Source organism: Felis catus, chromosome D4 (genome assembly GCF_018350175.1).
Source record: "Felis catus isolate Fca126 chromosome D4, F.catus_Fca126_mat1.0, whole genome shotgun sequence".
Lineage (NCBI taxonomy): Eukaryota > Metazoa > Chordata > Mammalia > Carnivora > Felidae > Felis > Felis catus.
In genome coordinates, this window is record NC_058380.1 from 92,401,364 (window position 1) to 92,421,139 (window position 19,776).

Consider the following 19,776-nt stretch of genomic DNA (forward strand, 5'->3'; position numbering starts at 1 on the left):
CACAGGCCGACGTCGGTCGTTCCTGCACAGCTGGCGGCCCAGGGGGTGTGCTTCCGCCGAATCCCGCCTGCAAAGGAGCCCCGCAGCCCGCAGCCCTCCGCGTCTGCACCGGGCCCGCGCCCACGCGCGCCCCTGGGCAGCTCAGGTCCGAGAGAAATACCTGCCTGTCAAATTCTCTCCAAACCACGATTTCTGGAGTTTCTGCTCTGTTGGGTCTTTCAGGCACCGAAAGCAGTTTTTTCCTCACATCTGGCAACGACTTCAAGTAAGAGGAAAAAAACGACCGGAGAGGCTTTCCGCTGCGAGAAAGGGGACAAGGTGTGGGCTCGGAGCCAGGGTGCCTCCCGGCCTGGCCAACCGCAGCTGTCTGAGCCCCCTGTGCGGCCCCCCTCCCCCGCGCCTCGAGAGGGGCTCTCCTTCCGAGATGCAGGCATGTGGCCTGGACCTCCCAGCCCGCCCGCTCTCTGGGCATCTGAAGCAGGGACTGAGGGGGAGGGCCGGGATGGTGGCTATGCCAGGGTGTGGGGGAGCTGGCCCTCCCGGAGAAGACAGAGCCACAGATGACCGGGTTGTAGCTGCAGTGTGACGATTCGTTTCTGTTCAGTGGGGACATCTGGACAGTCTGCAAGGCCGGTCTGAGCAGCGGCCAGCACCAGCTTGACTCCAGCTGGGAGGGTTTTCCGCACGCCCTCCGAGTGGGGCACCCGGGAGTCAGGGGGGCGGGGGGCGGCAGGGGCCGTGGGGCCCCTCGACGGACGGGGAGGAGCATGCGCTCCGGGGACGCGTCACGGCCGTTAGGACATCTCCACGGTGGCTGTGGGTCATCAACAGCATCGAGGGCTCATTCTCGTTCCCAAAGAGAGAAGGTAAAACACCCAAGTCATTCGACACGAACGAGTCGTACAGGTGACGCTTTCATACAAAACGAGTGTTTTTCTTCAAAAGAAAATGGCATTTTGTTGAGGGAAAGCCCGTTGAGGGCGACATCTGCCGTGGGCCTGGCCCTGGCCGCCCCCACCGCAGGCCGGAGCCCCCGGTGTGCAGGCCCGGGTGCTTGGAGCGGCCCGAGGACCTCGCTCACGGAGCCTGACAGCAGATGACCCGCTCCACAGAGGCCGCCGTCCCTCCCTGACTTCCGGTTATTGAGAACAGAAGCACACCCAAGGGCCTGGGGTTTGAGGCTCCGGGGAGGCCGCCTCTCAGAAGCTGAACCCGGAGCCCCGGGGCGGAGGAAGCGGCCCACGGAGACACCGTGAGACCCGCTCGGTCAGCACAGGCTGGGTGGGGTCCGGCAGGTCCTCGGCACCCACACCCACAGGAGGCTGGGGCCGGGGAGGCCACCACAGGCCCCTGGAATCGGCTCGGCTGCTCACCTGTGACCTTCCCGACCCCGCCTGAGGCCATCTGCGGCTCAGTGGGCCCGGTGCAGGCAGACGGCGTGCGGATGGGCTCCGTGGTCGCAGCCGCGAGGAGTGCGTGGCAACTCGCCCGGGGCAGGCCCCCACGCTTGGAAGGGTTCCCCAGATCCCACCCGGCGTCACAAACGCTCCTGAGGCCGGACTACACTTACACGTTAATTAATCCGTGTGACCCGTTTGGGTAAATCAAGTAACAGGCGGGAACGGAAGAGACCCCAAGTTTCTCCAGGAAGGCCTTGTCTGTGTCCAGCGCTCTCTTCACCACGATGTTCTCGTACGGAAGCAGGTCCAGGATCACCTGGGCAAGGAGGAGATAGCGTCACCGGGCTGTGGACGGCCGCGTCTCAGGAAACATCGCCTTGACCAAGTACGAGGACAGCGTGAGCACAGAAATCACGAACAACGTCATTCAGAATAAATCCGTATTTATCTGCTCTCTGAGCCAGGCTCATCTTCATCTTCACTGCGCTCTCAGGGCAGGGCAGCCCCGCTCAGCAAGCTCACGGACTCTAAAGAAAACGTCTGCCCGAGAACTCGCCCCGGGCTTCCTGGGCCAGCACGTCCTCCACAGGAGTGGCGTCCAGGGGACGAGCACACTCACCCCCACTTAGGGAGACGGGGCCGCGGCCCCGGCCTGGAGCTTCCCTCGACACAGGGGGCCGCGCACCAGGAGGCCAACCTCATCCCGGGACGGCGGCCCGGCCGCGGTCGGCCCCCTGAAGTGCCGGCAGGCTTCCGGCGGGCCGGTCCCTCCCTCGACCTGCCCCTGTCCCATCCTGCTCAGGCCGAAGGCACGGCGACGGGGACGTGGCAGCAGAAGGACCACAGGGGGGCATCTCGGGGGCCGGACGGCGTGAAAGGCGCCCCTCGGGCCTGGCACGTGCCGCCACAATCAGGTGCAGAAGCGGCATCCCTGGCCTCTCAGCCGCAGAACCAGCGTGTCCTGAACGGGGCGCTTCACGCAGTGCGGCAGTCACCGGACTCCGGTGAGCCGAGTGCGTCTGCTGGAGCCGGCCACGCTCGAGCCCAGCGGCGGGCGGCCCTCCGGGGAGAGGCCGGGCCGCCTGCCCCAGGGGGTGGTCCCCGCTCGGGCCTGCGTGCGGGATGTGGGGGAGCCCAAGAGCGCCGGTGAGAGAGGCAGCCTGGGGACGGCGTGGGGGCGGCACACGAGGATGCCGTGAGGCGGCCCGTGGCTGCTCCAGCCCCCCCGCTGGGAGTCCCAGCCGGCCCAGAGAAGTGTCGCCACCGAACTCGGAGGGCATGGGGAGGAGGGGCGGCGAGGCGGGCGATCGCTAACGTCCGCAGCCTTGGCCCGAGTGAATGTCAACGGGACCTCCCGCGAGGAGCACGTGGTCTCCAGAGCTCGCGGGGGGGCGCGGCTGGGAGGTGAGGGTTTCCTGTCATCCCCCCCCCACCCCCCCGTGTGTCTGGGGCCGGCGGCGAAGGCTTCAGAGCCGCACGTGAGCGGCCAGAGGTCGTCCAGGTCCACGACGGGAATGCCGTTTCAGAGTCTTGGATTTGGGAAAACAAGTGGGCGTGCGCGACAGCCAAGAACAAACCTTGATGGCAGCGCATAAGAAATAAAGGGCCTCACGGAAAGGGCGGCGTGCCCTGGGAACGGGTGCGGAGGGGCCGCCCTCCCGGCAGCCCGTAAATCCGCCACCGCCACCGTGCTGGGCAGCGCCACGCCTGCATTCCAGGAATCAACAAGGACGAAGGGGAGCAGCACCGAGCAGAGGCCACGGGCATTCCCACAGAGCGGCCGGATCGCACCACGAGGTGCCACGGGGAAGACACAGACGCGACAGACGCAGTTACCTCCCGTCCAACATAGGAGCCGTTGCTCTCGAACAGGATGGCCACGTAACGGCCATCGCGGCTGTCCAGAAGCGAAAGGATGTCACTGGGCCTTTTAGGAGAAAAAGGAGGCTTTCAGTGCCTTCAAGAGCAGTGAGCGGGCCGTCGTGTGTCAGGGCCCGCGTCCTCGTGCAGACCCGCACTCTGCACAATTATTCTCGACCCCCAACGCCCCGTTTACGCACAAGTACGCACCGGACGGGGCCCAGAGGCGGGCAGGCAGGGGGCCTGTGTCCGTCCGTGTGGTTCTGCAGGAAGTCGATCATCGTCCGCCTCACCGTCTGTAGCTCTCGGTCGGGCCCTGTGGGGAACCACACACCGCATCACCGCCGCCCACCCCAGGGCCCCCCAGGGCGCGCAGAGGGGCTCGCCGGTGGCCGCCCAGAGACCGCGGCGGGCTCGCACATCAGGAGACGGCACGGAGACCCGTGTGGGAGCCGATGGCCAACAGGGGCGAATCCCCCACCCGCAGCGCGGAGGTGAAGCGGCCGGGCGCGCCTCAGCCCCACCTACGCCACGCTCCCAACGGGCGCAGTGACCTCTGACGTGAGCCGCTGCCGCCCGGGGACGGGCCGGTCACGTGCTGGAGCCTGACCTGGGCGCTGGCTCCCTGGGCGGCTGTCTCATAAAACACGTGAGGTGAGCATTTGTGTGTGATCTGTGCACTTCTCCAAATGCCTTGTGAATAAAAAAGTGAATAAAAAACAAAAATTCCACCACCGAATTGGCCAAGGCAAAGCATAAAATTCTCGCTGACACGATGCACGTTGGAACCCTCCAAGGAAAGGCAGGTCGGACAGGACTGATGCGGGTGTGTCGGGGGGGGGGGGTGTCGGAGTGGGGGGAGGGGGGACGGGCAGACAGACCCCAGCAGGGGCTCGCTGTGCCCTGAAACCACCCCCGCTTTAACGGCTTTAGGCAGCGATGCTGAGAGAGTGAAATAGAAAGCTTACGTCCTTACCTTTAAAATTTTCTCCAGTTATAAACTCCTTTGTAAATGCCTTGAAATACTAAGAGGAAAAACAGGACAAGTAAGAAAGAGCCTCATCTGGTGTCTGTGCAAATATTTAAGCAAGGGAATGACCATTAGCTTTAAAAAAATTTTTTTTCTTTTTTAACATTTATTCATTTTTGAGAGAGACAGAGCATGAACAGGGGAGGGGCAGAGAGAGAGGGAGACACAGAACCGGAAACAGGCTCCAGGCTCTGCGCTGAGAGCACAGGGCCTGACGCGGGGCTCGGACCCTCGGACCGTGAGATCGTGACCTGAGGCGAAGTCGGTCGCCTAACCGACTGAGCCACCCAGGCGTCCCCGGAGAGCGACCGTCATCTTAAAGAAAGCTTTAGTCCATCTGCTTGAGATGACGTTAAGCGACAGCGAACTACACGTTTCTATGTGTGTCTGTGGATGTCAGTGTTTCCGACCAGACTCACCCTGTGTGGGGTGAGGACTGACCACAGTTCTGCTGTTTACATTCTCTGACCCAACGGGGCTAGAGGCCAGAGGGCTCAACAGGCACTTTCCCTGACTCGTGGAATCAAACGCGCATCCTAAGAGTTGGCTCTAATGCTCTAGGACCAAAGGACTTACAGGGGAATCCAGATGCTATGTCTCTGAGCAGAAAAAAAGCTTTTTTACTAAAAGAGACACCAAAGACAGAGAGAAGACCGTCACAAACCGGGTGAAGACATTTCCAGTTCTCACAACTGGAACAAAAAAGGTTAGTATCGGGGCGCCTGGGTGGCTCAGTCAGCTGAGTGTCCGACTCCGTTTCGGCTCAGGTCACGATCTCACGGTTTCATGGGTTCGAGCCCCACATCAGGCTCTGCACTCACAGCACGCAGCCGGCTTGGGATCCTCTCTCTCCCTCTCTCTCTCTGCCCCTCCCCTGCTCGTGCTCTCTCAAAAATAAATATTAAAAAAGTAAAAAATAAATAAAAAGGAAGAAGAAGAAGGGGGGACACCGGGCCCGTGAACAGAAGACGTGGCCGTGGTTATGGGTCAGACACGAGCGAGCGCTCCCAGCAGCCTCGCCCGGAACAGGCCGGGTGCCAGCGGTGCCACCGGCACCCGGGGTGGGGGCGGGCACGTTCCCAGGTGACTAAGGCCGACGAGCCTCCGCCACACCCGGCAATGGGGGTGCTCCGGGCCGCACCCTGTTCACAAGAGACAAGGCCAGCTCACACCCAGCGCGACGCTGTGCGCGTGCAGCCATAACAAAACGAAACAGGCAAGAGCGCAGGGGACGTGCTCCGCAGGGCTCACGAGACGCGACGGGACGGGGGCGCCAGGCCACACAGGGCACAGGGCTCGAGGGCCGAGCGGGAGTGGAGGGGACACAAAGCTCCCTCGGAGGGGACTTCTGAAGGCACCGCGAGTCTTCTGGGCAGTAAATACCTCCCCACGCACTCCCACTCGCGTGCCGGCAAGGGCCACGCCCCTTCACACCTCCAAGGGATCCCTTCACCCTCCGCCCCCCCGTGGAAGAAACGGGTAAGACCCGCCTGTGGGGCCACCCGCTGGCCGCGCTCCAGGCGTCACTGGGACAACCTGGCCCGGCCCCTAGCAGGCGGGAAAGGCCCGGCTGGACACGGGCGCGAGGGGGTGGAGAGACCTGCCCCCCAAGCTGTGAGGGCAGCTCCCGAGCACCCCCGTGCCCACCGGGTCGGCAGACCCCGCCTGCCCCGTTCCCGCGGGGCGCCAGTGGGGGCCCGGGGCGTGCGTGCGTGCGTGTGCACAACCCACAAGGGGCGGAGCACAAGAGGGGGCCCCGGGCCAACACGAGCTCCCCTCAGCTGAAGCCACACGCCCGCGCCTGCCAGAGTGCCGCGGCTTCCCCCACGGTGATCGCGGCGAGGGAGGACAGAGGGCGGGCAGAGAGCCGGCCCGCCCACGGAAGGCAGGGCGGTGCTCACCCGGAAGGTGGGATAGAAGTGGACGTCGTAGGCTCGGCACACCTCGTGATTCTCCTCCTCCGCGCAGTCCAGGGCGGCGACCCGGATGGCAGCGGCCCAGTCTGAAAAGCAGGAACGCGACCTTCGGTGTGGCGGTCTGGCCCACATCCGCGCGGCCACCGTCGCCGACCCCGCGGCAAACCGCTCCCGCTCCTAACCGGGCACATCCCAGACGCACTGAGGCAGCAGGTGCACGAGCGGATGACGCAGACCGGGTCCGGGACGTTTCCTGGTAACACTCCCAGGCATGCGCTCCAGTGAGAGACAGGCCCCCAGCGCCAGACCGGCCGTCTCTCTAGGAAGTGCTTCCCCCTTTCCCGTCGCCGGTTCTGGGAGCAGAGCGGGAGCGGCCGTACATCTGCATCTGCCCGTCTCTAATGGTTGTGTTACGGAAAGTCCTGCACGTGAATGCCACCGAGGTGACGCCACGGCAACGCCACGACCCTCAGCTCAGCATCGACGGCCATCTGCTCCCGCCAGGCCCCGCTGCCGGGTCATGGCCAGCAGTGGCCCCGGCCACCCCGAGTCACACAGACACGCGCTTTACTCCGGGCTCACGGCTCCCTAACTGCTCCCTTTGCCCCGTGAGAGTCTGACGGGGCGCCTCCGAGTGGCGGGTGTCCCACCCACTGCTCCGCGAACCCCGCACACCCTCGTTGAAGACCCCATTGAAGGTCCTCTGTCCTGCGGTCCCACCATCGGGCTGTGTGGCTGCACCCCCTCCCCCTGGATCTTCTGAAACCTGCACACCTTTGGGGAGACGGCTTCCTAGGTGGCGACGCGCGGTCCCACCAGGAGGCGGGGGACCTCTGGCCGCCCTCCTTCCTACTGATGGCCCGCTGAACGCACGAACCCCTGAGGGCTGCTGCCAGACGGGGTGCCCCATCTCATCCCTGCTTCGCTTATGGGCGGGACACGGCTGTACAGAGGAACCTAGCTCACGGCGACCCTGAGGCGAGGTACACACAGGGAGACAGGTGTTCGGCTGGGCCCAGTGGTCACCAGCCTCAAAGGCACAACTTTGACATCCTCCAAAAAGTGAGGTTCTCTCTTTGAGACATTTGATGCTGGGGCACCTGGGCGGCTCAGTTGGTCAAGCATCTGACTCTTGGTTTCAGCTCAGGTCACGATCTTGCGGTTCGTGAGTTCGAGCCCCACATCAGGCTCTGTCCTGAAAGTGCAGAGCCTGCTTGGGGGTTCTCCCTTTCTCCCTCTTTCTCTGCCCCTCCCCAGTGCTCACGTGCTCTCTCTCTCTCAAAATAAATAAACTTAAATTAAAAAAAAAAAGAAAAAACACAAACATTTGATCCCTTTCCCTAGGGTTCCGGTTATACAGCCAAGCGCCCGCCCACTGGCTCCTGAGGGGACTGCATGTAGGTCGCGAGGAGACAAAGCCCAGGTGGAGACCCAGGCGCCCCACACACTGGCTGCCCTGGGGGATGGGCCGGTCCCACTCTCAGTATCCTGCAGTCCAACGACTTCTCAGTGGGGACGCACGGCCGTCCCCGAGACACTGACCGGGCTCTTTGCTGCCTCGTGTTCAGATGTGACACCACTGGCCTGAACCAGTGACCTGGTTACAAATCATGTCACAGGTTTTTTCTGGATTCTAACTATGACCCTAAACTTCAGAGGTTGCATTAGCAATATGCCCGGAAGGAGCGAGAATGCCACTTGTGCTTAAAAATACACACGTTTTGGGGCTCCTGGGGGGCTCAGTCGATGGAGCGACCGACTTGGGCTCAGGTCACGATCTCGCGGTCTGTGAGTTCGAGCCCCGCGTCGGGCTCTGTGCTGACCGCTCAGAGCCTGGAGCCTGCTTCAGATTCTGTGTCTCCCTCTCTCTCTGCCCCTCCTCCGCTCAAGCTCTGTCTCAGAAATAAACATAAAAAAAAAAAAGAAGTGGCAGAGGATTAAAACTCTCCTTGACTTTAAAAAATACACACCTGTCTCCCCCACAGTTATAAAAAAGATTTACCAGTACGTATTTTTTTAGTTTCTTTACTTTGACAGAGAGAGAGACAGCACGCACGTGTGGGGGGTGGCGGAGGGGCAGAGAGAGGGCGAGAGCGAACCCCAAGCAGGCTCCGCGCAGTCAGCACAGAGCCCGACTCGGAGCTCAAACCCGTGAACCTTAAGACCACGACCTGAGCCGAAGTCAAGAGTCGGACACTCACCCGACCGAGCCCCCCAGGTGCCCAAGGTTTACCAGTATTGACACGACGCAGGGGACGGAGTGGGAAAAACCACAGCCGCCTTTCGCAATCGATGGCCAAGTCCTGTTCCGCTTACGTGGCTCCCCTGACACCAACTCCGGTCTTCCCGAATCACAGGCCACATCTTTCCGGAGTCTCGAATTACATGGAACTCAGGACGAACAGTTAATACTCTCATCCAATTAGTGCGGCAGATGGCCCAACGCGCAGGGCTCAGCGCGGGCTCCCTCCACGCGTGGCCCCCCACCGCCCACGAGGCCCCCTGCCCTCCAGCGGCCCTGTGGGGGGAGCCCTTCCCCGCCTGTCATCTTTGTTTCTGTTCCCATCCATCTTGCCAAAGCGTCTCCTACTTGCTGCCTCTTTCTGGCCTCACAAACGCAATTTCCATGACGTGCTTTCATTTCATGTTTAAAAAAAGAAAAAGCACCTGCTACCCAGAAAAGGTACGTGGGAAAATGAAAAACTGCCCCGAGGGCCAGCACCGAGCACTGGATAGAATCCCGACGAATAATCAAGCCGGACCAGAAACAGAAAAACGACGCTAAGGATGCGCTCCGAGACGCTCACTACGGTCTGGTTTCACGGCGGGACTCGGTCCGACTTCCTCGTTCTTCACATTTTCCCCACTAGGTACGTCTTATGGGCAAAAGCAAACACACCCAGTCGGGCCTCCAGGATGCGGAGACTGTGTCCCGTGCACCCGAGCTCCGCTGGCTCTGCGTCCCCTGCTCAGTTCCCACCCTCCTGGAGTCCTCAGCGTGAAGAGGCTGCACACAGCACCCCACAGAGCAGCCGCCACGGGTCACGACGCGGCAGGTGACAACGACGCGAAGCAAAATCGGACCCAAGGCCACGGTGGTGCCGACATTTTCACAACCCTCCTGAGTGTCCCACAGCACGAGAGACCAAGAGACCACGCGAACACGCAGACTTCACGCGGGGCTGGTAGGAATGGCGGTGAGCCCCGCACCCAACAGCTCTGTGACCCCGAAGGCAAGACTCCAGGCGCTGAACCCTGGGGAACACGGGCCTGTCAGGCTCGCAGCACCTGCTCCCAGGCTCGGTCCGCTGGCCCAGACCGGAGCGAGGCCTCGAAACTGCCCCCGGTCCCTCGCCCGCCTCCGCAGCCCCCCAGCCCTGGGACCCTGGGACCCTGGGACGCAGCAGCCGGCCCGGAGGACCCTGGCCCCGTCACGTGCGCATGGCCGGCTCTCGGCACGAAGGATACAGCCCGTGTTCCTGGGCGGCATCCCCACCAGGCCTCCTGTGCTACCGACCCTTCCGGTAGACTTCACGCTCCCCCACCCCGGTATCTGCTGGTTGTTCCGCCGTAAGGAGGAGCACGTCCTTTCTTAGCACTGAACTACGTGACTCCTTCAATTCCAACCTTGGCTGGAAGGGGCCCGGAGGGTGCCCAGCCCCCAGCAAGGCATAGGGTCTGCAGGCAAGACCACTTCCTGTGTGTCCCCGGGACCTTCCCGAGGGAGCACTTCGTGGCACATTTCATCAGCTGACCTGTACCCTCCTCTCCCTCATTCGCTCCTCCCCTCAAGCCACAGACGGGTCTGAGCACGCTCCTGCCCCAGGACCTTTGCACCTGCTCTTCCTTGGGTGCAGCACACTTGCCTCTGATCTGCACTTGCTGCTTTATTGTCAGTTAACAATACACAAACGTCACCTCCATAGAGAGTCCTTCCCTGATTCCCTGCCCAAGCACAGTCAACATGACAAGAAAAGCTCCCCACCAGCCTTGCTTCCAGAACAAAGTAAACTACACGGAGCCTCATGCTTTCTTGCCACGTCATCCACCACGGAAGTCTCTCTGTGAAACAGGCAGGACGTCACAGAAGAGGCGGCTGGGGGTCAGAGAGGCTGAGGAATCCGCCCAGGGTTCAGAACCAGCTGCCCGTCACCCACTGTCACGGGCACGCAGAGCGCATGAGACAGGTGTCCACCGACCGGCAAGTCCCTCAACGTGCTGTGGGTGTCTTCCCACAACAGTCTCCTCCCTCTACCCTACCGCCCGCAGACAGGAGACACTCCCCGTTCCCACCCGCCCCTCCCACTCCTCTGACCCCACGCGGTCACGCGTGGGAGGAACCTACGGCGCCCACCTCTTCAGGGAGCCCCTGCACACGGCGTGCTTCCTTCTTAAATGCACAGAAAACCCATTCTTTGGAAAAACGACCTCTCCTCGCATTCCCAGCACATTTCCCGCGGCCTCTCCCTCCAACGGTGGCCGTATCCCGTTGGCAGGAACGGTGGCAGGAACCGTGTCGGGAGGGTGTGGAGCGCCAGCCCGAGGAGGCCGGATCACCTCTGGCGCCTCGTCCCGCACTCAGGGCTCTAAAAGCGCTCTGGTCCCTGCCGTCCCAGCTAAGCCTCACATCCCACCACTCCCCCTCCACAGGTGACGGAACCAAGCTCGAAGGCCCCAGGGGCAAGTGAGGGGTGCCCGGCGTCTGCCCCCCTCGCCCCGGCCTCCTGGCTGCCCCGGCCACGAGGAGCCCTCTGCGCCTGAGCGGAGCCATCCTCTGACCTCGAGGTAGCAACTAGGGAGGCACAGCAAGTACCAGGCGGCCAACGGTCCTCACCTCCCGGGCCCCTTCCTCTCCAGGACACTCGCGACACGTTTCCCCCGAGCTCGGCTTTTCCAACGAGCTCCGCGCAGGGCGAGCCACGCACGACTGGCAGGCCAACTCTCCCGGCTCGGCGCTGACGACGCACCATCCCGGGAAGGCGGGGAATCTTTCCTGCCTGATGGGGGGGGGGGGGGGGGGGGGAGACACCGGGGTGGAGAAGCAGGCGAGGGCGTCAGGGCAGGCCGGGCGGCTGTGCCGGGGCGGGAGCAGCATGCAGAAGCACCCCGGGGGGCCATCCAGGCTCGGGCAGCCCGCCCCCGTCAGGGCTCCGAGGGTGGCAGCCAGCCGGGGCCGGGCCACGGCCCTGAACGGCCCCCAACGGCCCCCAGGGTCCCGGGAGCGGGGCCCTTCTCAACCAGCCACAGTCCAGACAAGCGCTTTCTGCCGGTCCCGTCGCCCCGGGGCACCTCACCGCCACCTGCCCCCAGCAGCCACACTGCACAGGCGCCCAGGTTCCCAGTCAGTCGCGTCCCGGCGGGTCCTGGCCTCTGCGCCCTTTACTGAGCTCGCTCCCATTGGCCCTCCGGGCGCCCCCGAGAGGCCTGGCCTGTCTCAGCAGCGGCGTGCCACGTGACATGGGGACCCCATCCGGAGGCAGATGCGCAGCCCACGTGCTGCCCTGCCTCTTACCAGGTTTGGAGACTCTGGACAACTTACCAGTGTCTGTAACTCAGCTGCCGCACCTGTAAGACAGAGGCCAGGGAATGACCCGCTAAGGGGGCCGCGAGGACAGACGGGCTAACGGCCACATCCCGCTCCCAGCTGGGAAGCGTCTGCTACTAGAATGTGCTCCAGCACTCACCACGGCCAGCAGAGCAGCGGCGAACTCCTGACGACCCCGGGCACTGCCATCCTACGGGACAGTGGGGACCGCCTGGGAGGGGAGGGGAGACAGCTCTGGGTGGAGAGCAGCAGGCGGCAGGGAGGGCGGCCATGCAAACAGCTCCAGAGTCAGCGGTGGGGCCAGTCCCTGAGAAGCTGCAGGTGTTGGGAGCCTGTCCTTTGTCCCAGGTGGCACTGACGCGCACCGGGAACCCAGAAACCCCTGCAGGTGGTGACTGACCGACGGCGTCACCATGGCAGCAGCACAGGGTCCCGGTGTCAGAGAGGCCACAGAGTGCATGCCTTCCCCCTCTCGGTGTCTCGTGACACCCGGGAGGCAGCCTTCCTTGGGGCTCCGGCAGCTCCAGCGAGAGAGGTTGAGACGGCTCCTCCGCGGTCTGTCCGCAGCCCAGCACACGGATTCTGGGTAGACGGGGCGCCCCCGCCCAGCCCGAGACCCACGGCCAGTCGGATGTTCACTTTCGGCCACGACCTCTGGCCTCAGAGACTCTGGAGGAACCGGGCACAGGTCACGGGGACAGTATAGCCACATTCTCCGTCAAAGGCGCCAAGGGTGAGGGCCAGGGTGGAGGGCTCTGACTCAGCAGGTCAAGCCCCCCGGACCTCTGCCCGCGGGCCTCACCCAGCCCAGGCTTCGGGCAACCCCTGCCCACTTGCCGTCTCCACTTGGCGCCCCAGGCTCGACCTCCCGGACCGTGACGGAAAGAGGCCCCTGGGTCCTCCACCCGCTGTGTCCTGGGAAGGCGGGGGGGGGGGGGGGGGGCGCCGGCTGCTCTCCCAGTGAGGGGGAGACAGGGGGGAAACGCTCGGTCTGGGCCGCAGATGCCGCCACAGAGAGACGAGGCGATCACCAACGCTGCTTCTTCAGCCTCCCAAGCGCCTTCGACTTTCCCAGGCACCCGGGAGGCGGACCCTGCCCTTTGAAATGGGGCACAACCGCTGGGGGCTTCAAGATGAAGAAGATAACGAGAAACCTTGGCTTCGCCGGGTTTTCAACCCACTGCTTCTTCTCATCACAACAGCGAAAGGGCCAGAGGCGCAGGGTCGCCCGGAGAAGCAGGGTGCTTGGCAAGCCCGGTGCTTCCGAAATGCCTTGCGGGGCCTTCGAGAGAGCGTAAGGCCGCAGGAACCTCTGCTCCGACACCGCTGATAAAGGCACTTGGTAAATTCACCAGCGTGAGGGCTCTAGACAGCGAATCCACCCGCGGCCAGTGTCAGGGCATAGTTTTCAAAGAGCTAAAGGCACGACTCGGAAAAGCACACGATCAACAGGTACCGAAGGGCCCGTCAGGGTGCGCGGATCGGGCCCAGGGCCACCAGGAACAGCCAGCCTACGAGACAGGGCCCTCCAGCGCCCAACAGGGCAGGAAAACCCTGGCGTTTGGGGTTCTTCTTCCGGACAGAAGCCGTCCGTTCCTCTACCAGAGAAGGTCTGTGAGCCAACGCGTAGCCTCAGAGGCAAAGCCCTTAATTACAGCCATCACGCAAGGTCAAACCCAGACACGTTCCCCCGGAAAGCCAGCCCTCGGGGGAGCCTGTGAGGCGAGGCCCCAGTGACACTGAGGACGCGAGGCCCACCCTCTTCTCACATTTCTAGGTTTTAGACATTCCTTGATGACAGGACTTAGAAGAAAACTAGCTCACCGTGGAAAAGCGACTGGCATCCGCCGAGCGCGGGAACGGCGGCCACGAATCCCCCTGCCCGCCCTGCTCCCGGAAGGAAAGACACCTCACTCGGCACGTCTGACCAGAACCGGACCACCACCTGGTTACAACGCTGAAGGGCCCGCTCCGAGATGCCGCCCCCCCCCCCCCAACGCTGCCGAAACACTACGGTCCTCCTTCCCGCCCAGACCCACCACCCCAAGTCTGGCCCGCATCGTCCCAACCGCCACCCCCATCGGCCGCTGGCCCTGGTTCTCCAGGGAGCAGGCGCAGATTTCTTAACGCAGACACCACATCAGATGACCCCCTACTTGAAGCCACTCTGCTTTCCCGCTGCTCAGGAATGAGGACGCGGTTCGCTCTGGACCCGGAGCCGCCGGCTTCCACCCGCGGGCACCTCCCCACCTCCCCACCCTGGAGCCACAAGAGCCGCGTGCGCAGTCCTCTGGACACCTGCCGTCCTGCCTGTCTCAGGGCCTTGGCACTGGCCGTGCCCCTCGCCCCTCATCTGCTGAGTGTCGAATGCCAGCCGAGGCCTTCCCCCGCAGCCCCGTGCCAATTCCATCATCCTGGTTGTTTTCCCGGGACTTAAGAGCTGCGATCAACCTCATTTTGTTTGTGTTTCCGCCAGCGCCCCTTCTTCCGGGACACGGGCCCCACTCGGACCTTCCCAGGGTCGTTCACGGTTTCTCCGCACCTGCCAGCGCCACGCACAACTCAGGACAGGTCCCGACGTGCAGAGTCAATGCAGGGCAGACGTCAGGCTCTACTCGCACAGGGAGCGGGGAGCTCAGGGCAGCACGGACGGGCCGAGGACAGTGCCACGCGCTGTGCGCAGGGGCAGCCGCCTGCCCGGGCTCCTCAGCACCCCGCCCCCAGGCGCGTCTGCACAGCGCCCCTCGACACAGCACTCCGCTCGGCCGGTTCAAAGCTGGGTTGGCCGTCCTGGCGGGAGGAGGTGCTGACGCCTCACCAGGCCTTTGTCTTGGGGAGGAAGGCTGCTCACGCGAGGCTAGGCTAAGCTAGGCGGGAAGGCTCCTGAGGGAAGCAGATGAGGGAGAATTTCGGTTACAGAGACACCGGCAGTCAGACTGCCCGGGCAGATGGAGGCATTCAGGGCAACACAAAAGACACAGTCCATTTTATCAAGTAAAATGCAAAGCATCTCAAAGGTCTAGCTTCAGGGTGTTGGCCACATTCAACTTGTACCCTCCCCTCCTCCTGCCTCTCCCACCTGTCTGGATCCCACCACACAAAGGAGAGAAACTCTCTAAACTGAATGCAAATTGCCTGCTTTGGGGACAATGTCCTAAAGCGGGGGTAAAGGGCACCAGCTGGGAGGCACGCGCCCCCAGGGGCATCCACTGGGGGCATGGGGGCGGGGGTCGCAATGCAAGTCCTGCTCTGCTTTGCTCACGAGCCTGTTCTCAGTACCACAGGCTTACAAAATCCTTGAGAAATAATCAGGCTTCTCTGTGAGAGCAAACTACTATTTATTGCAAGTTTACTTATCAAGGGACCCTATCACTTAACCTTCAGGATTAAGCCTTTCACCAGTACTGGTCAAGTTCTCATGAAAATGTCCATAGAAGTCTGATTTACAGTCCGGCATCGGTTAGTTCTAGAAAATGATTACAGCACAGAGTAATTAACCTCCAAGGTCTAAGAGGGAGCGAGAGGAGGGCTGTCTGGAAGGCGCAGGGCTGTTCCGTGGCTTCTCCGTCGTGGTGCAGGCTGGGGGGGGCGGGGGGGGGGCGGTGCATGGGTGCCCACGATCCAGCCACCGCAGGACGCTCTTTTCCCCAGCGCAGGCCCCGTCCTGGGTGAGCAAGGTCTTTTCAGACAAACTCCAAGTTCAAGGGCAAGTTTGGTCTGGAGGTCTGGGTAGAAGTTGAGCCCACATACTGACAAGCAGAGGCCAGCAAGAGTTAGCTACAAGTCACTGGAGGTGGCTGGAGAGGCGGGCACTCGTCTCAGCCTCCTCTGGGAGTGGAGGCGGGGCGGGCTACCCATGGCGCCCTCGCCCCTCGGTGCAGTGGCCTTAAACTAGCCCCGCACACTCTGGAGCGCTCGACGGGACACAGCCGTCCCCATGCCCAGCGCATCTCCTGGCGAACTGCTGAAGTCTGGCGACCCCGCCTCAGGAGAAAGGAAAAGCCCCCGGCCCGTCCTCCGGGCCGCACTGATGACCTGTGTTCTCACACTGGCATCGCTGACCTTGGTGCCCGGTGGCGCTCCTCTGGCCGTGGTCATCACAGAAACTGGGCCTCCCTGGCGCGTCTCCCTTGGGCTGAAACCACAGCTGCCCAGGCAGGGGCAGGGGGTACAGCGGCCTTTCCTGGGCCCATCACGAGTGGGCATCTCCACTGCCTGCCTCCAACCCCCGGACGGCCCTCTCCAGAGTTCAGGCGGCGAGCTCCTGGTGCCTCCTGGGGCTCCCTGCCTCACACACCCCTGCTGGCGGTGCGCCGTCAGCACCCCTCCCCACTCAGTCACCCCCCCCACCCACGAACGCGACCCGTGGGGGAACGCCAGCTCATCTCCAGGAGCCTGTGGCCTAGCCAGGTGGGTAGAGAGACCAGACCCGGTAGTGAGTAAGGAGCTTCAGGGGGGCGAGCCAGAGCACGGACACCGGAGCGGCCAGGACAGAGAGCCACGGGCCCCGGGGCCACCCGGCCTGGTGCTCAGCTGCGCGACCCAAAGTGAAGGACCCGGCCTCACTGGGTCCCAGGGCGACACCTGCTCACGGACGGGAAGAGAAGGTGCGTGCTGTCGGTGACTGCCCACCGAGTCTCAGGCTCCCTCCCCTTCCTGCCTCATCTAGAATTTCAGGACCCATTACAGGAAATGTGTCCCTGCTTCCTCCAGACCAGTAAGAAGGGAGAGGGAGGCCCCGGTGACCCTCGACAGGGGCGCTCCTCCAGCGACCACGGTCTCCACGGAGACACCTCAAAGGCAGCGCGATGGTGGGGTGCTGCTGGGGGCCGCAGGTGTCTCCTGTCCGTGAAAGGAGGTGGCACCACAAACCGTGGCACCACAAACCGCTAACACCACAGCTCCAGGCTAAATGATTTCCGGGAACACAGCAGGGTTTTGTCTTACAAAGGACTCAGAAGTGACAGGCGTAAGCCAGATCCACACAAACACTGCAGGAACTCTGGGCTACACCCAACGGTAGACCTTTTGTTCCTTAAGCCGCCTCGTTACAAGGAAAAACATTTTCAGTATCTTGAAAATGTCAGTTAATTGCCAAAGTTCAATCTAAGTCCTTCAGGAAAGCAAAGTACCCTCAGCTCTGAGCAGAAGACGCTTCCAGAGCGGGGGAGGAGCCTCACCCTCTCCAGACCACCCCTCAGGCCTTCTGTCCTTTCTGAGCAAATGGAAGCCGCCCCCCCCCCCCCCCCCCCCCGTGATGGTGGAGGGACAGCAGGGGAAACAGCACTGCCCCCATCCCAGGCGCTCTCACGGGGGAGCAGAGCCTGTCCCACCTTCTAGAAGTCAGACAGTGTTGAGGCTGGGGTGGGGGGAGCAGTGGATGGGGAAAAACGCCAGCTGGATGGTCTCCATTTCAAGAAGGGTGGGGAGGGGCACCCATGGGGGCCCAGTGCAAGGTCCGTGTGCCCCGGGGACTGGACAGCCCAATTCACAGGTGACTGACGGCACCAAAGGGGTGACAACGGGAGTGAAGCCTGTGTTCACACAGGACATGGGGGGGCAATGGGGACCTGCTTCCCTTGGGGGCGGCCGCGGCTTCTCAGTGGTTCCACTGGGAGCGGGCCAGGATTAGTCACAAAAAGAGCCCTGTGGCCGATCACACAGGAAGCAAAGGCTTAAGAGTTAGTGAACTCCAGGGGCACCTGGGTGGCTCAGTCGGTTAAGTGTCACGACCTCAAGCTGGAGCCCCGAGTCAGGTTCCATGCAGTGCCGACAGCTGGGAGCCTGGAGCCTGCTTCCAATTCTGTGTCTCCATCTCTCTGCCCTCCCCGCGGGTGCTCTGTATATCACTCTCTAAAATAAACAAACATTAGGGCGCCTGGGTGGCTCAGTCGGTTGAGCGTCCGACTTCAGCTCAGGTCATGATCTCATGGTTCGTGGGTTCGAGCCCCGCATCGGGTTCTGTGCTGACCGCTCAGAGCCTGGAGCCTGCTTGGGATTCTGTGTCTCCCTCCCTCTCTGCCCCTCCCTCACTTGTGCTCTGTCTCTCTGTCTCTGTCTCTGTCTCTCTCTCTCTCAAAAATAAACATTTAAAAAAGGAAGGGGGATGCCTGGACAGCTCAGTCGATTGAACATCCAACTTCAACTCAGGTCGTGATCTCACTGTTGCGGGTTCGAGACCTCCATCAGGTTCTGTGCTGACAGCTCAGAGCCTGGAGCGGCTTTGGATTCTGTGTCTCCCTCTCTCTCTGCCCCTCCCCTGCTCACGCTCTGTCTCTCTCTCAAAAATAAATAAAGATTAAAACATTTTTTTAAATAAACACACATAAAAAAATTTTTTTAAAAAGTTAATGGACTCCTTTTCTGGGGAATCCTTGTATACTGGGACATCCACGAGGGGGAGTCCATATGCCACGTATCCTGGCCACGGGTGCTTCCCTGCAGGTGCGTCATGGGGCTGGTGTCCCTGAGAACGGTGATCCTCCAGCCGTGGGGCTTGTGCTGACAGGATGCTGGGCCTCACGCCCGGTTTCGGACCCAGCAGACCTGGGTTGGGACCGACGGTGCGTCTCTATCAAGTCCCCAGGTGACCTCTCTTTGGGGACCCCATGTGGAACTCTCCCCAGTGCCGAGGCCCCTGCCTCCAGCGGCGGTTTGGCTCTCGGGACGCTTTGCCCAGGTGCCCTGCGCTGTCCCCACTGTCTTTCAGACCACAGTTGCTTTTCACTTTCAGCCATATCTCCCTCCGTCCCAGGCCTTCATCCTGCCCGACGCGGGCAGCGTCCACTCCTCTTAAGATAACCTTACTTAGCTAAGGGCTGAGTGAATCACACCATCAGGTATGGGTTTTGCCACTTTCATTTCCAGAAGAAACCTTTCTTCCAAGTTCCAGGGGCCATTTTCAAGGCTCCTTACACGCTGGTTCAACTACAGAATAGTTGCACATCTGTGTTTCTGCCACTGAGTGACAAACGAGAACTGAGAAGTTCTCTGCACTCTGAAAGTTTGTTTGTTCCCAAAGCAAAGGCTTTGAGAAAGCCCACTAAAGACTTGTCCGTCCACCTCCGTTCTGGCCACAGTGCCGAACACTTGGGACTTCAGAAAACATGAGATCAAAGAACAGGCCCTTCAGAATCAAAAGGCCCCAACTCCCCGAGGTAATATGAGAATGCATCTTAAAGACAATCTTTTACGATTCTGCGCAAAACCCCTACTTAGGCTTTTAAGAAGTTTGGGAACCTGTTTAGTTATGAGAAAATCACAACAGAGTAGGAAAGGAGCCTTAAAAAACAACAGTGCTGGAAGAGAGTGTAGCAATTTGTTATCCTCTGGCCCGCGGAAGTATGTAATTAGAGGTTAGCTGAGCACCAGCAAGGCTCCTGCCAAACCTCACTCTCGCTGAGGACAGCACGGACTTCAGAGCGATTCGCATGCCAGGTAAAAGCCCGGCCGGCCTGCGGAAGGGAGCCGCAGACCCGCCCCCCACCCCCACCCCCAACTCTGCCACCGGGGCAGGCGAGTAACGAGAGACTGATTAGCACTTGGCAGCTTGATGAAACTGCCAACAACATAAAATGTAGCTCGGTGGATGTCAGGTCAACCACGGGCTGCGCCTCTAGGAACGAGGCGCCTCCCGATGACAGGCTCCGAAGGTCCTGTTTTGCCTCCACAGAGGTCTGCGGGGCATCTGGACGTCTGTCTAAGTTGCTGGCTCGCTCTGAGCATCCACCATATGGCCAGAAGAAGGTGACGGCGCAGGACTTCAAGGGAAGGGGGCTCCGAGGCACGGAGACGGGGTGTGCGTCGGAAAACAGCTAGGACAAAGGCTGGGGGAGGCACCGACGCTCTTCCCCAAGACCCTGGGAGGGGGGCTCCCCGGTCCGCAGCTGCGGAGTGCGGGCCGGAAGAGGGCTTCTCGCCGATGCGACTCGAGGCCGCCAACGTGCCGGGCTGTCCTGGGGGGGGGGGGGCTGGCTGCGGGGCCCGGGGAGGGGGAGGGGCCGGGGTCGGGGGTCCCGCGCGGGC

General features: G+C 62.1%; 1 protein-coding gene across 1 annotated transcript in view; it reads right to left on the bottom strand.

Annotated features, from left to right (window-relative positions):
* QSOX2 (quiescin sulfhydryl oxidase 2) overlaps positions 1–19,776 on the bottom strand; it is a 30,440-nt gene that overhangs the window by 10,327 nt on the left and 337 nt on the right. Inside the window, exons 2-8 of the mRNA XM_045042730.1 lie at positions 6,389–6,628; positions 6,192–6,292; positions 4,237–4,285; positions 3,471–3,576; positions 3,237–3,327; positions 1,571–1,716; positions 165–299 (exon numbers count right to left, since the gene is read on the bottom strand). Of these exons, the coding sequence (XP_044898665.1) occupies positions 165–299; positions 1,571–1,716; positions 3,237–3,327; positions 3,471–3,576; positions 4,237–4,285; positions 6,192–6,292; positions 6,389–6,628 (868 nt within the window). The remainder of the gene's footprint in view (positions 1–164; positions 300–1,570; positions 1,717–3,236; positions 3,328–3,470; positions 3,577–4,236; positions 4,286–6,191; positions 6,293–6,388; positions 6,629–19,776) is intronic.